Genomic DNA, 14,969 nt, shown 5'->3' with positions numbered 1-14,969 from the left:
GTCCAAACTAATCACTTGCACGCAAGGCATAAACTTGTTTTGGGCTTTTTGTTGCAGCCTGCATTTACGTACTTGGAGGCAGTACTCTGTGTCGTGCGCTGTTTTAGTCCCACCTCGGCTGGTTACCCACACAAGGAGGCAGGAAGCTTTGTTATATAATAGTGATGTCTAGTTACATGGCTGTCGGTTTTTAAAATTCAAAAGAATGTTAATAAATTAAAGAAAAGTTCACAAGTTTAAAAATGGTTCATCAATTTGAAAAAAGTACACTAATGTGACAAACAAGTTCATGAAATTGAAAAAATGTTCATCGGTTTGACAAAATGTTCACGAATTTGAAAAAAATTCATGAATTTGATAAAAGTTCACGAAATTGAAAAAAGTTCAGGAATTTTACAAAAAAATTCATGAATATGGTAAAAGTCTGCAAAAGAAACATTCTTTCATTTGAAAAGAAGTTCACAGATGTAATAAATAAGTTCACATATTTGAAAAAAGTTCACTTTAAGCAAATGAAAAATAAAAGAGAAAATAAAGAAAAAAATAAAAGAAAAACGAAAGAAAAAAGGCCAAACAAGACTGAGAAGATGCTAATAATAACAAGAATAAAACTAGTTAGGCACAGCAGGTCAGCTGTCGAGTAAAACTAAGAGATCGGGAGTTTCAATCCAACCTAACGCGCCTATTTTTGTCTCTTGAAAAAATGGGCAAGGCCCAGGACGGGGGACGCGGGGGGGGGGGGGGGGGGGGTTGGTTGAGCCAGTTTGTGTGATGCTACTCTGCATATAGCGTATACAGAAAAAAGTACATCCTATCATTCGGGGTAGTTACCCTCATGTCTCGTATACTATCATGTGGTATTATATATACTATTTTATTATTATAAGTATATTCACTCTTTGATTTGATAGATACTACATGCAACATACAAAACTCTAGTGATGGTAACTACCAGTGGCTAGTAGGAAATATTTTTGTGTGTGTGTAGAGAGAGAGAGAAAGAGTTTAGATTTAGGGTTTAGGGGATGTACCGAACCAGGGCTCATTGAACAATTATATGAGAAAAGCTTAGCTACAAAAGCTAAACACTAATCCATTGAAGAAATTAGTAAAGAAATAATGCACTTAGCATATTATCTAAGGAGCAATGCGTTGAAAGGGACCTTAGTTAATTTAATTCTTAACAATAGGGGCGATGGATATATTGCACGTACGTCCGTACTGATATGCGCGCACGCGCGTAATGGATTGCTTGCCGTGATGACACTGTATCAATCAGTTCAAGCACCAGGTGTTATTTCTTGGGTCTGTCTAGGGCATATCTAAGTGACTGAATCAAACAATTAAGAAAAAGAAAAGAGAACATATAAATGTGCTTTAGCAAAACTGTTATTTATTTATTTTTTCGAAAAAGCACAAGTACTCCCTCCGTTTCATAATGTATAGAGTTTTTGAAATGTCAAAGAGTACAAACTTTAACCAGGCCTGGTGACTTGTATTACCTAGTAAGGGCCTTCCCACTTCGGCGTCAACTTGTTGCTACCCTTGGCGGACTGAACGCGCCTAAGGACAAGGTCGTCTTCCTCATGGCTCCGGGCATGAACCCTGCGGCTATGATAGCGGCGCAGGGCTTGCTGATAGCGTGCAACACGCACAGCGGCCCAGAGACGATTTTTCTCGAGGAGCACGACATCGTCATGCCGTAGCTGCTCTTGCGCTACTTCATCGTAGGCAAGTACTCAAGGTGACCCATATATGAGTTCCGTGGGAAGCACTGCTTCCGCCCGATACACAAGGAAGAAAGGAGTCTGTAAACTCCGTTAAAGTTTGTTTAGTTTCATGTTGTATATGTTTGGAATTGTATATATAAAAAGTTTTCTCTATAAACTCCGTTAAAGTTTGTTTAGTTTGACTTTTTTAAAAATCTATACATTATGGAAGGGAGGGAGTATAACTTATACTACTACTCTACTAGACCCAATACGAAACCGAGCCAGTTAAGGTACTCGCGGAGCAGCTCCAATCAGCTTCCAGTCGGCGACGGGAGCAGGTGTAGTGGTGGTGCCTGACTCGGTAGTAGTAGTACTGCTCTCCGTCAGATCGAACAACTGGCTGCCCTGTCTGCGCCGTTGGGGCACTGCTCGCCGGTGTCGGAGCCGGTGCTGGACGGGTCAGAGCCCACCTTGCTGGAGCTCGACACCACCGGCTGTACAAGTACAACGCCGTGCTGGAGCTCTAGCGGGTCCGTGTCCACGTAGCTAGTGATGGAGTCCGGCAGCGGAAGGGCTCCATGGCTGCACGTGTTGCTACCTGCCGCAAGGTGGGATGGCAGGATGTGCTGGGCGTCGCCGTTCCTCGTGCCCTCGTCGACCATCGGCTCGTGGGTGTCCGGGTCGATGCCACGCCGGCGGAGCTTGTGCTTGATGGAGGCGTTCCAGAAGTTCTTGACCCCGTTGTCCGTCCGCCCCGGCAAGCACGCCGCGATCAGAGTCCAGCTGCCCATGCATGAATAATTTCCTCATCAATGACAACGATGCAGAGGCCGAGAGTCACCTCCTCTTCTCGGAAAAAAGAGAGTAGGAGTAGTATGTACCTGTTGCCTATGATGGAGTGGAGCTGGATGATGAGATCCTCCTCTTCCTGCGAGAGCGCGGCCCGCTTGAGGTCCGGCCGGAGGTAGTTTAACCACCTCAGCCTGCAGCTCTTTCCGCCCCTCTCAATGCCTATTGCAGTTGCACACACAGAGCATGCATGGTAAAATAGGATGCAATGTTAGCACTACACAATCGGCCGAGACGGGGAGTTACTACGTACCTGCTAGCCTGGGGATATCACTCCAGCGGCCGAGGCCATGCTTGGCGATGTGGTCCGTCAGCTTAGCGTCCTCCTCCCTCGACCACGGGCCTCTCCTCACCGCCTTCCTGGGGCCGCGCGGCGCCTTCGACATGCCACGCTCAGCTGCCAAACAAGAATGCAGCTCTTCAGCTCAGCTATCCTTTCGGCACGGCGGTGCAGGCAGAGCAGCAGACCGATAGCTGTTGGAAGCTGGCGGAGGAGACGACCAAGGCGTTGTGTTTATCACTACTCCATGTCTAGAGATCAGGTATCTCCCAATTAATGCTCCAACCCCTCCTCGTTACGAAAAAGGGTTTCCCCCGCTTTATATTATAAAGCACCACCGATTACAACCGCGAGCCGATACAAACACACACCCCACTACCACACCACACACCCAAGGCTAGATACAAGGGTGCCGGGCACCAACCCACCACTCCAACGACTACAAAGCACCAAAAAGATGAACAAAGAAGCGTCGCTTAGAGCCGACGGAGATCACCATGAGCAATCCACCGAGGAGAAATGAGACGGCCAACGGCGGAGCGAGGACTCCAAAACGATGCCTCCAACAAGGGAACGACTAAAGCCGCCACCATCCGATCCCGCGGATCAAGTTTTCACCCGGAGTAATCTGAAGGGAGAGGGAGCACCGCGACGGAGCCTGCAGGGAGGGTACGACGTCCACGGACGCCGCCACCGTCGGCCAGTACAGAGACTAGACAAGTGATATACCCCGATGCACCAATCCCTCCAACGCAACCTCACTCCGCCAACCACCCGCATCCATGCTGCCCGAGCAGCCATGTCTGCCCGCCCGCACCCGAGCCGCGCAATCCGCCCAAGATCAACACGCCTCCCACCGCCAGGGCCGCCGCCCTGCATCCAGACCGTCCTGGAATCATCAAAGGAGCAAGCTTTGGCCAGTGCAAACCCCAACCATCGCCGAAAACTGCAACGACCGTCCCGCCTCAGAGCACCGAGTCAGCAACCAACAAGCACCAGGTTGGGGAAGTGGGAAGGAAGGAGCGGCACACGGCCCCGACCGGCGACGGGCGGCTCGACCTCGTCGAAGCCCCCATCCTACTGGCCTTCCCACCCGAAGCACTCTACTTCGCCCCACCACGGCCATTGGCACCAACTAGCGAGATGCCATTGACGGCGCGCGTCCGTCGAAGAGGGGGAGAGAACCGCCGCCACCGCATCCAAGGAAGAACCACAAACAGCCTGCCCGCGCCGCACGCCGCACGCCCAAGCCGGGACGGAGACCCGGCCGGACCCCTGGACGCACACGCACCGCCACAACCACGCCACCAGCACTGCCACCCCTAAGCACGGCAGCGCCGGCCGCCCGCGGCTCCTGCAGAACCCAGCCCTCGCCGCTGGAAGGAACCCCAGCGCCAGATCCCGCGGGATCCAACCGGGACCATCCCGCGCGATCCGCCCAACGCAGCCACCCCATGGATGAGCAGCTCCACCACGCCAGGGGCCGGCCCAGCCAAGCCGGCAGCCGCCCCCAGCCCGCGTCGCCGCAGCCCTCGTCGCTGGCCACCGGATCTGACGAAGCAGCCACTGCTGCCCCGCCACCCCCAAGCCAGCACGCCCCGCCACCAGCTCCACGCAGCCGCCGCCGTGCCGTCGACCCGCTGCGCCCGTCGCGCAGCAGCCCGGGGCGCCGCCGCGCCGCCCTGCGCCAGCGCCGCGCACCTCGGCTGACCCATGTGTCTCGCGCCACAGGGCCCCAGGGGAGGTGGGAGAGGAACCCCGCCGCCACCGACGCCAGCCGGGCTTCGCCCGGTGGCGCCCTCCGGCGGCGGCGGGGAGGGGGAGAGGCGGGGAGGGGGAGCTGGCGGGCGACGGCTAGGTTTTCGCCCTGCCGCCCGCGAGAGCGGCTCGGGCGAGATCTGATTCCCCCCCGTTATGTCACACAATCCCAACCCCTCCTCGTTAGAAGGACGCATCAGGGCTTTTCCTACGTGGTACATCCTCCCTCGGCACATGCCATTTTTTTCCTTGAGAAAAGACTAGTAGCACCATTGTTGACATCTGCTTCCTTGAGAAAAGACTAGCACCTTTTCCTTCATACTGCTCTATGGATAGGAAAAAGTGATCTACTGTTTCTTTATGATCACGTAAACGATATTTTTCATTTCCTACCCACCTCTCTTAGACAGGATATCTTTAGTCCATGTACTGTTCCTACACATGAGCTACAAAAACATTTTAATTTTAAGTGGAATGTTAACAAATCAATTTTTGTAACAGGACATCTAACATGTATTTAAGATAACATGTTAGAAAGTTGACAGTCCAGATACATGGATTTAATAGAAAGTTGACAGTCCAGATACATGTATCCCTGTTTCTCAAATAAGACTACATTAATTAGCACAGAGATCTTGCAGTTCTTGCCAAGCTACTGCCGAGACTCCTCTTACATTCCTTCTAAACCTAATACAAGTCAACAATCTTTGATCTAGTTTTTGAAGAAAAGAATTTACATATAGACTGTCAAGCATATGTCATTAAGATGTAGTTTCATATTTTATATATTTAGTATTCTAGATACAAATAATATTTTCTATAAATTTAGTTAAAGTTTCTAAAGTTTGACTTCTCAAAAAAATTATATGCACTATATTATGAAACAGCGGGAGTATCAATAAATGTTTTAGAGAGCTCACTAAGTCATCTGTTCCAAAAGATAGGAATCGTGAGTGATGAACGGACAATGGCTGGGGATGATTCCCTCAAGTGCATGATGTCACTATAGTGCAGGTAAGAGGTCCCTAAGTCCACAAAATAACTCAGCGGATTCGAAAGATATATAGGTCGTACGAGGACCAAATTATTTTCTTTTTGCAAGAAATCCTTTGATCTATTCATTTTCAATTATGGCAGTACAACGAATGCGAAAGATAATAAAAATTACATCCAGATCCATAGACATCCCAGCGACGACTACAATTACTGAAGCGAGCCGAAGGCGCGCCGCCGTCATCGCCCCTCCTTTACCGGAGTCGGGCAAAACTTGTTTAAGTTGACAGTCAAAAAATCGCCATGCGCTAAGGTCCCATAGGACCAGCTCAGCTGAACAACAACCGCCGCCGATGAAGAGTAATGTAGATCGAAATGATCCAACCTGAAGACACGAACATAGACGAAGTATGACTAGAGCCGAGCAAATCCACCAAGGACAGATCTGTCGGAGGCACACCTTCACACGTCCACCGACGATGCTAGACACACCACCGGGACGGGGGCTAGGCGGGGAGAATTTTATTTCATCTTCAGGGAGCCGCCGTCATCTCGTGTTCCTGAGCAGGACACGAAGCCCAACAAAGCTCAAAGGAACATATGAAAACAGAGCCCTCCTGCCGGCAAGGGCCGGGATCCATCGTGTCGCCATGGTCCTAAGGCCACAGGAGACGTGACGGATCGGCGACGACGCCGACGGGAGGCGGAGAAACCCTAGGCTTTTCTTGGGAAGAAGGCGGCTGCGTCACATATACGAGGACCAAATTATAACTCAACGGATTCGAAAGAAAGGTCATACAAGGATACAAACCCGAATTCCGCAAGATCAAACGTAAGGTACTTGCAGAAAATACACATCACTAGTTCTATGGTAAGAAAAAAACATATTTTCATGAACACCACCAAAACTTTAATTTACGCACGCGTACCCTTGGTTGTGCTCTACCGACTCAAAGGCAGCTAAGGCTGCTCGCCTCCTGCTGGCGCGACGTACGTCTACCTTGTCTGTTGCGGCCTTAGGCCATGGGAGGCATAGTGGATCTCGAGCCTTACCAGCGGGAGGGCTCTATCTCCATTTTAGGTGTTTTTATATTTACTAAGGTTTGCGTCCTGCTTAAGAAGGCAAGGAGACGTCGGCTCCATGGAGATTGAATAACGTTCTCCTTGCCTAGCCCTCATCTCGACGGTGCCTTCAGCATTATCGGAGGGTGTGTGAAGGTGTGTCTCCGGCGGATCTCATGGAATTTGGTCGGCGTTTGTCTTCGGTGGATCCACTTGATCTGTTCTTCGTTGGTCTGCATCTGTGGGTGTGCAGGTTAGATCCTCTTGATCTACGCTTCTCTTCATCGACGGTGGTTGTTGTTCTGGTGCGCTGGTCCTATGTGATCTTAGCACAACAACTTATTTACTGTCTACTACAATAAGATCTGTCTGACTCTGTTGAGAGAGGGGCATTGATGGCGGCGCGTTTTCGGCTCGCTCCAATGATTGTAATCGTCGCTAGATGGGCTACGGACCTTTAACTTTTTTTTATACTTCTAGTGTCTTCTATTCTGTGATAGTCGATGGGTAGATTGACAGTGGATGGATAGATAGAAAGTTTTATCAAAAACGAAAAATAAAAAAAACTTGGCCGTGAAGGACCAGGAAACTTACGTGAAAAGACTCTTGAATGCACCTACCAGTACCCACTCCTACAGCGGCAAGACATAGGCGGTTGGGCGCTCCTTGGGTCCCCTTCAAAGCCCAGAAAGGCATGGTTGACGGTAGCAGGGCATCGCCGTCACCTGCAGGTCCAACAACCCCTCGCCTCCCCTCGCCCCGGCCGGGTTGTTCTCACGTCCGTTCGCGGCGAACCATCGTTGCCAGTAGAGGTAGATAGATAAGAAGGCGTGCACGGACGTCGCTGAACGAGGCTCGTTCGTTGCCAGAGAACCAAGGCACGCGGCCGGGACCGATGAAGATAGGGCGTCTGCTGTGCTGCACACGCCGGCCCGACCACACCCACACCAAAGGAAACGTCACCCCGGCGTATCGCTGGCGCCAGTCTCCGGCGCGCGTGTCGTGTGCACAGTGGCCCGTAGCATGCACGCACGAAGAGGTCGGAGGAGGGAGCAAGGATATGACCCGTTCGCGCCGTACGTCCTTGGGCCGGCCGGAACGCACGCATGTGCACCCTACTCCTAGGAACGCATTCGGGATATTGAGCCAACACAACATCTTAATATTAATGAAGTTGAACATCGCCGGAAGCCTAAAATAAACCCAGAAAAATTCAAGAATCGGTGCTAAGTCTAGATCTTAAAACTTGGTAGGCCAAGGAATCTAACCATCTAAGCAATGCTCAGTTCGCACACACCAGACGGTTGACATCAGGTTTTGGCTTGTATGGTTGCGTCCTTAAAGATTCTCTCAAACGAAGAAATAGATCAACATGCAAACTCTTTGTCTCGTCGGGGCCAACGATTTTTCTTTTTGGATCATTTCAATCCAAGATCGTATGGAACTTCTATAGCAAAAACAGTCCGGGCTAATATTTTTCTGACCAATTTTTATTTGCTACCAAGTAACTCGTTTTTCTTTTTCTTTTTTCCTTTCTATTCCATGTTCTTTTTCTGTTACCAAATATTGCTAAACTCTACTACAGATGGATTGGCCTATATCTATACAAACTATAAAAATGCTATCATGTATGAAGAATAAACAAAACATCCGAGATCATCCATATCATTTTTTTATCAATTGCTATAAACTCTAGTACGCATCCATATAATCCATCATCCTTGTCAAATTAAACCTATCTAGCTACATCCATATCATATCATCGATCCATATATATTTATATATCCATATGATAAAAAAAATGTAATCTATGGTCGATCCAATTGAACCCTAAATTTAAACCTATATATCTAGCTAGACCGATTTAAGTCATCCATACTAATTAACCTAGCCAGGATCCATACCAAACTATATCATCCATATAACTAATTAACCCATATAGAATCTAACAAAAAAATAAAGTAATCATCACCTATCTATGAAATTTTCATACATACAAAAAGGAGTGCTAAAAGTAATAGGAAAAAAATGGAAAAGGTCACCTTCGGTGGGGGGTGTCGCCAACGTTGAGGTGGTGGAGGAACGGCCGACGCCAAGGTCGTGGAGGCGTTGGTGGTGATGTGGCGTCGAGGTTGGGGAGGCTGGGCGGCCGACGTCAAGGTCGTGGAGGAGGCGTCGGTGGCGAGCTCAGGCGGTGGCGGTGGCGGTGAACTGTGGGTGCAGTTAATATCCAAAATTAAGCCGAGTGCTTTTTCTCCGACCTTACGGGAGACAACCGTTTTCATCTTGTTTTTAATAAAGAAAAGGTATATGTAAGCCCTCTGTTCCGTCAGGAGCACTCTGCTTATACGACCAGCCGTCACGAGCTGTCGGGTGCGCGGACTATGGCCACGTGGCAGGGAAGTATGGCGAGTGCACCCTATAGGGAAAGTGCATTTCTTGCAATACGCCGAGAGACTTAGCTACGACGAGTGTTTTTCGGGTTATTGTTGACGTATAGAGATATAAGCGGAGAGCCTCCATGGGTTTTAGGTATTACACTCGTCATAGACTGTTATACACCAAGTGACCGATAAATTGCCCTGCGCTTGTAGCTAAACACAAGGCAACAATTGTTTTCCTATAGTGATAATGGTATCATAATCAACGACTTTGTATCTAGGAAGTTGTAAAGAAAATTAAAGGTAGTATATAAAGGTGCCCCGGATTCTCGATTCGCTTTGGGCTCTTAAAATCTTAGGATCGGCCTGCCATTTAGAAGAGCTTTGCTACACCTGCGAGTAATTGTTATGAAAATTAATGTAAAAGATTACTTGGCAGCTTTTGATTAGAGGGGAGGGGCCCCACCCTGAAGTTAGGGTGGGTGGGGGGAGATTGAATGAGAGAAGGACACGTAGGTACATAAGTCAATTTTACTAGCTTATTTTTGTAGGTGTACGATTTTGGCATTTAGAATCCAAAATTTTAGAGCATCTTCAACAGCCGCGTAACGCGCCGCGTGCTAAACACTCATTTGCCGCGTGCCGTTCACCTGGTTTGACGCGGCCGGCAGCGCTGGCTCCAGCAGCCGCGTCAAAATTGAACGCGCGCGTAGCTCCAGCGCCCGCGCTAAAATGCAGCGCGCGCTAAACATTACGTACATTTTTTTAATAAAACAATAGATAAAATTCATAGATAAAAAAACGATACATAGATATTTTACATAGTTCCATAGCATAGATAGATAAAAAACTACGGCGCAACGACATAAACTACTAGATAGTGCAACTACAGCCTACTCTCAGTCGTCGTCACCATCATCATCATCGCCATCCTCGCTGGTCTGGTCCGAGGTATCGAGCCACATGTCCTCCCAACGATCATCATTAGACGTAAAGATCGTCTGCCCACTATTCTGAACGATTTCGCACTGCCATATCACCAGGGCCTTCCGCCGACGCCTGTCCAACCGCTCCTCGCGGCGCCTTTGCGTCTCCTCCTCGCGGCGCCTTGCCCAGTAGGCTTGCTCATGGGTGACGTCCTCCGGGTGGCGCCGGCGCCACTCCGCCATGACCCGCTCGTCCTCCTGGGCGACGAGGAGGCGGCGCTGCCGCTCAGCGTGCTCTGCATGGTCTTGTGCCGTGATAAGACGAGGCGGCGGGGCGACGTCCAGCGCCTGCTGGAGCGTGTAGACGTTCTAGAAGTTCATCTGCGGGCGCGGCCTGCCTAGGCGCCACGCCGCCGCGTCGTACGCGCGGGCGGCCTCATGCGCCATCTCGAAGGTGCCGAGGCCGAGCCGGAGTTCGCCGGACCGTATCTCCGAGTAGTACCCGTCGTTGGGGCACTGGCGGACGCCGCGGTAGCCCGACGCTCCTCGGCGGCGCGGCGGCATGGTGGCACGTCGGTGGCGGGGCGCTGGAGCGGTGGAGGCGCGCGTGGCAGCGGAAGCAACGAGGAAGCGATGGAGGCGGGCGTGGCAGCGGAAGAGGAAGAGAAGTGTGTGGAATAGGCGCGTGGCGAGCGCCGCAATTTAAAGGCGCGCCGGAAGCGGTGCGCCAAAAATAGCGCGCGAGCTGCCGCCTTTTCCCGCGCACGCAAACAGTTCCCGCGCGCGAGTTTCCCGCCACCGCTGGAGCTCGCCGAAACGTCTCTCGCGCGCTAAAAACTCGGTTTACCGTGCGCGCGCCTTTTGGGGCAGCTGTTGGAGATGCTCTTAGTCACGCACGTTGGCGCATACCAAATGCAACATAGAGCAATGCTACGCCTACAGGCAGCAGTTTTATTATGGGATGACATGGGTTTAACAGAAAATCAGGGGATGGACCCATAGTAAAAATCAGGTGGCAGGATGACATGGGTTTTAATCAAGTCTTAGTCAAGTGGCAGAACATATGAAATCTAATTCACTTTCAGTCATATTTTTCAGCCAACTAAAGAATGACAAGTGTGATCTATCCCGTGTCCCCTGTTCTTTCTGTCATGCAAATCGTTTCTAAACAGGTCCACGCATCAAACTATAAAACCGATGCACACCCCAAACTGTTCAAAACCGTACAGAAAGCAACTAAAATGGTTAAAAGCTAAAAAAAGGTGGACTAACTTAACTATCGGAGGAAGAAAATGACCGAAAATGATGACATCTAACCACACAGCCAAATAACACTCTGGAGCACTAAAATATTGAAAAATTACCGCTGCTATTGCTGTAAGTCAACTATACAAAGGGCTAAAATTACACTAATAATACCACTAAAATTACAGTGTAAAATCCACTAAAAATACACTGTAATTCCACTAAAAATTCCACTTGCAAACACGGAGTAAAAATCCACTAAAGTATACTGGAAATCCACTTAGATTTACAGCGTAATCCCACTGTAGTTCCACTAATAATTATAGTGTATAAACCATTAAAAATGCACAGTAGTTCCACTAAAAATACATTGTAATTCCACTAAAAGGACACTCTAATTCCACTAAGATTTACAGTGTAAATTCCACTTTAAGACACAAAAGAATTACACTGTAATTTCACTGAAACGGTACTAAATTTACCCCAGAGAAGCGCCACCGGATAGGGCGATTCCTCCATGATCTGGGACACAAACATGGCTGGAGAAGCAAAAAAAAGTCACAGGTAAACAACCCCCCTCCCCCCTCCTGTGCATTCATCACCTCCTGTTGTCTCTCTCCTGCCTGAACAAATCTGGAAGACAGAACATACCTGTTGTGGATCATTACATAGGCTAAGTTAAGCACAAAATCTACACGGAGTGAAAATAAGAACATAATCACACAAAAGCATGAACCAGGAGAACCGAAAACTAGATGCCCAGATCATAGGTTTCTGAATTTGCAGAAATAAACACACTACAGGGACCAAAACATGCTTAGGAAGTTAGCAATTCCATTTTGGAAAAAACTAGTTAAAAACATACAATGGGGAGGATTGCTCCAGTTGAGAGAAAATATGACTATTTTCACAAACTTAGGAAACTGAAAAACTAAACACTGTTAAGAATATATAAAACTGATAACATATTTACATTGTTAAATCCATTAGGAATTACACTGTAAAATCCATTGGGAATTATAGTGAAAATCCGTTAAGAATTACAGTTTGAATCTACTACTCCCTCCTTCCATCTATATAGGGTCTAATGCGTTTTTCAAGACCGCCTTCGACTATTGATAAGATTAATAGTACATGGGATGTATAATGTGAAAATGATATCATTGGAAGCTCCTTTCACATACGAATTTGACGGTATACTTTGTGTAACTTGCATATCATATATTATTGCTCTAACATTTGGTCAAAGTTAGTCTTGAAAAACGTATTAGGCCCTATATAGATGGAAGGAGGGAGTAGGAATTACAAGCGGGAGATAGAGCGGGGGCGCGGAGAGAGCGGGGAGGCGGGACGGAGAGCGCGGACAATTCACCACCAACCAATTGGATCGAACACCGAGGGGGAGCTCTCACCTCTGTTCCGGGGTTGCGTGTGCGAAATGAAAAGAGGATACGATGAGGAGGGGAAGAGACAAAGGAAGCTACATAACCAGGGAAGTGAACATAAAATAAACGAAATATGTATGTGGCAACCGTGTGGCAGATTGCAAAAACCACCACACACATCCAGCGCTGTCAGATCCGATCGCGCGCACCCACCCCGCCCTCCTGATTTCCTCCCTTCTTTAGTTTTCCCGCAAGTCCTCCCGATTTTATCGCGTGCACCCACAGGTGCCTCCCTAATTTTCGTAGTCAATTACGGCCCCACACGCCTTCCCGACTTTCAGGGCAAAAATCATGCTTGCATTGGGATTTGATCTCTGGTCTGCAAGTATTCAACAAAGGGAGCTGACCACCTCACCTACGACTCATTGTTGAACAAGCTAAGGGAAAATATGATTTTTGACATGTTTTGCCTTTAATATGTTAGCACAGAAAATCTTTTTGTTTCACCTATCAAGCCTGGCACATAAACTTTTCCCGTGGTAAATTCTCCATCACCACCATGATAACTAACGCACCACCAACATGATAACTTTTGTATACCACATGTTACATTATGTGTAAGTAGTATGGTCATACAAGCACCGGAGGCGTGATAACTTTGGTGAAAGCATCGTGGTAACTTTGAACATTGGGAAGAAATTTGTTGAACCCCCCCCCCCCCCCCCCCCAAAAAAAAACCTCCCGGCAATTTCTGTAATAGCACGATAACATTCACGCTATAGACCTGATAATTTAGATAAAAACATCATGGTATCTTTAACCATTGGGGAAGAAAAATGTGAAACTATACTCGATAATTTCTGTGTAAATAGATGCTAATGTACGCAGCGCACATCTGATAACTGAGGTAGAAACACCATGGTAACTTTGACCATAGGGAAGAAAATTATTGAAAAGATACTCCGGTAACTTATGTGTAAATACCACGGTAGTATACCTCCCTCCCCTGGTATTTTTCTATGTAATAGCATGAAAACATATGCATTGCGATAACTAAACACCATCATAAGGTTTTTACCCGTGGGGGGGGGGGGGGGGGGGGGGGGTTTGCTGAAACATACCCCCGATAACTTTTGTGTAAATAACACGATTTTTTAAGCACGGCGGGCTTGATAGGTCACCATGATAACTTTTTGACCCGGGAAAAAGTTGTTCAAAACATCCCCAAAAATTGTTTGTGTAAATAACATGATAATACAAGCACCCATAACCGGTACTTACATATAAACATCATGGTGACTTTTTACCAAAGGAAAAAAAGTTGTTAAAAACATACACTCGCCTCGTGGGGCCTCTTGGATGAACACAACACATGGCGTGTCACGGGAAAGTCACATAATGTTTAGTGTCATGAGGGGCGCACGTCCTCGTGGGTTGGCCCAAAAAAAGGTCTGCTTTGACCCGCTATAGGCGTGATAAGTTACACAAAAATATTGTGCTAAGTTTTTACCTATGGAAAAAGCTACTGAAACACACCCGGGTTTTTAGGTGTAAGTACCATGATAATATATGAACCGTAGAACCGGTAACTCATGTACAACCCCCCATGGTAACTTTGACCAGGGGAGGTTGATGTAAACATACCCTGATAACTTATGAGTTAGTACCACGGTATTTTACGCATCGAGGACCTGATAACTTGTGTACAAAACACAATGCTAACTTTGAAAGGGAATGTAGTTGTTGAAACATAGTACCTGGTAAGTTCTATGTAAATAGCACGGTAACTTACGCAACATAGACCTGATAACTTGCATATGAATACCATGGTAACTTTGACCCGAGGGGAAATCGTGGTAATTTTCTGTAATAGCACGATTGTAAAAAGAAGGGTCAAAACTAATAGTTTTCTTTAGTTGAGCAACAAATCCCTAAGGGTGAGTTGGTTGTGGTGGTGTGCTTTGGTGCCAGGGAGTTGTGGGTTCGAATCCAACATGCGCAATTTTCTCGGGCAAGCCTGCGCGGTCGTTTAGGAGGAGGGGAATCGTTCTATACTTAGAAGGAATAAGGTGTGTATGATAGTTTTACCTATGTGGCACACGTGTGACAAATATCGCACTCCATAAATAAAATAGAAAAGCAAAAGAGACCGACGCAGGATATCAAGGGGGAACGTAATGGGTCGGCTTAAAAAATTGAGCGCGCCCGATAAGAAAACTCAGTGTTCAAGAGGACCAAAAAAAGGGAAAAACATGAATCTCAACGCACAGTTCGCACAGCTCAAAACATGGATGGAAGTGAATTGTTTTCATCCGCATGAAATTAGCAATTCGGAATAAAAAGAAGATAAAAAGTAAAAGGAATATTTTGCATGAATC

At 47.7% G+C, this 14,969-nt stretch overlaps 1 protein-coding gene across 2 annotated transcripts; it reads right to left on the bottom strand.

The window, feature by feature from the left end:
• Nucleotides 1-1,013: 1,013 nt before the first annotated feature.
• LOC109748825 (myb-related protein Hv33) lies at nt 1,014-3,360 on the bottom strand. Of its 2 annotated transcripts, XM_020307849.4 has the most exons (4): nt 3,030-3,147; nt 2,815-2,958; nt 2,594-2,723; nt 1,014-2,495 (listed from the first exon to the last, which is right to left on the bottom strand). In XM_020307849.4, the coding sequence occupies exons 2-4, from the start codon at nt 2,945-2,947 to the stop codon at nt 2,096-2,098; spliced, it is 663 nt and encodes a 220-aa protein (XP_020163438.1). In that variant the 5' UTR covers nt 2,948-2,958; nt 3,030-3,147; the 3' UTR covers nt 1,014-2,095. The 2 variants fall into 2 exon arrangements, with proteins under 2 accessions (XP_020163438.1, XP_020163437.1); XM_020307848.4 differs by having other exon boundaries at nt 1,015-2,495; nt 2,815-3,360.
• Between the last annotated feature and the right edge of the window lie 11,609 nt (nt 3,361-14,969).

This window comes from Aegilops tauschii, chromosome 4 (assembly GCF_002575655.3).
Source record: "Aegilops tauschii subsp. strangulata cultivar AL8/78 chromosome 4, Aet v6.0, whole genome shotgun sequence".
Lineage (NCBI taxonomy): Eukaryota > Viridiplantae > Streptophyta > Magnoliopsida > Poales > Poaceae > Aegilops > Aegilops tauschii.
Note: the sequence above shows the minus strand (reverse complement) of the source record. Positions and strands in the feature narration are given on the sequence as shown.

Bases quoted from the DNA above. Each gene is read 5' to 3' on its own strand.
- LOC109748825 (XM_020307848.4), bottom strand. From the start codon at position 2,947: ATGTCGAAGGCGCCGCGCGGCCCCAGGAAGGCGGTGAGGAGAGGCCCG. The intron at 2,724-2,814 runs GTACGTAGTAAC...CAACTGCAATAG, and splicing joins TGATATCCCCAGGCTAGCAG to GCATTGAGAGGGGCGGAAAG. The intron at 2,496-2,593 runs GTACATACTACT...ATGCATGGGCAG, and splicing joins CACTCCATCATAGGCAACAG to CTGGACTCTGATCGCGGCGT.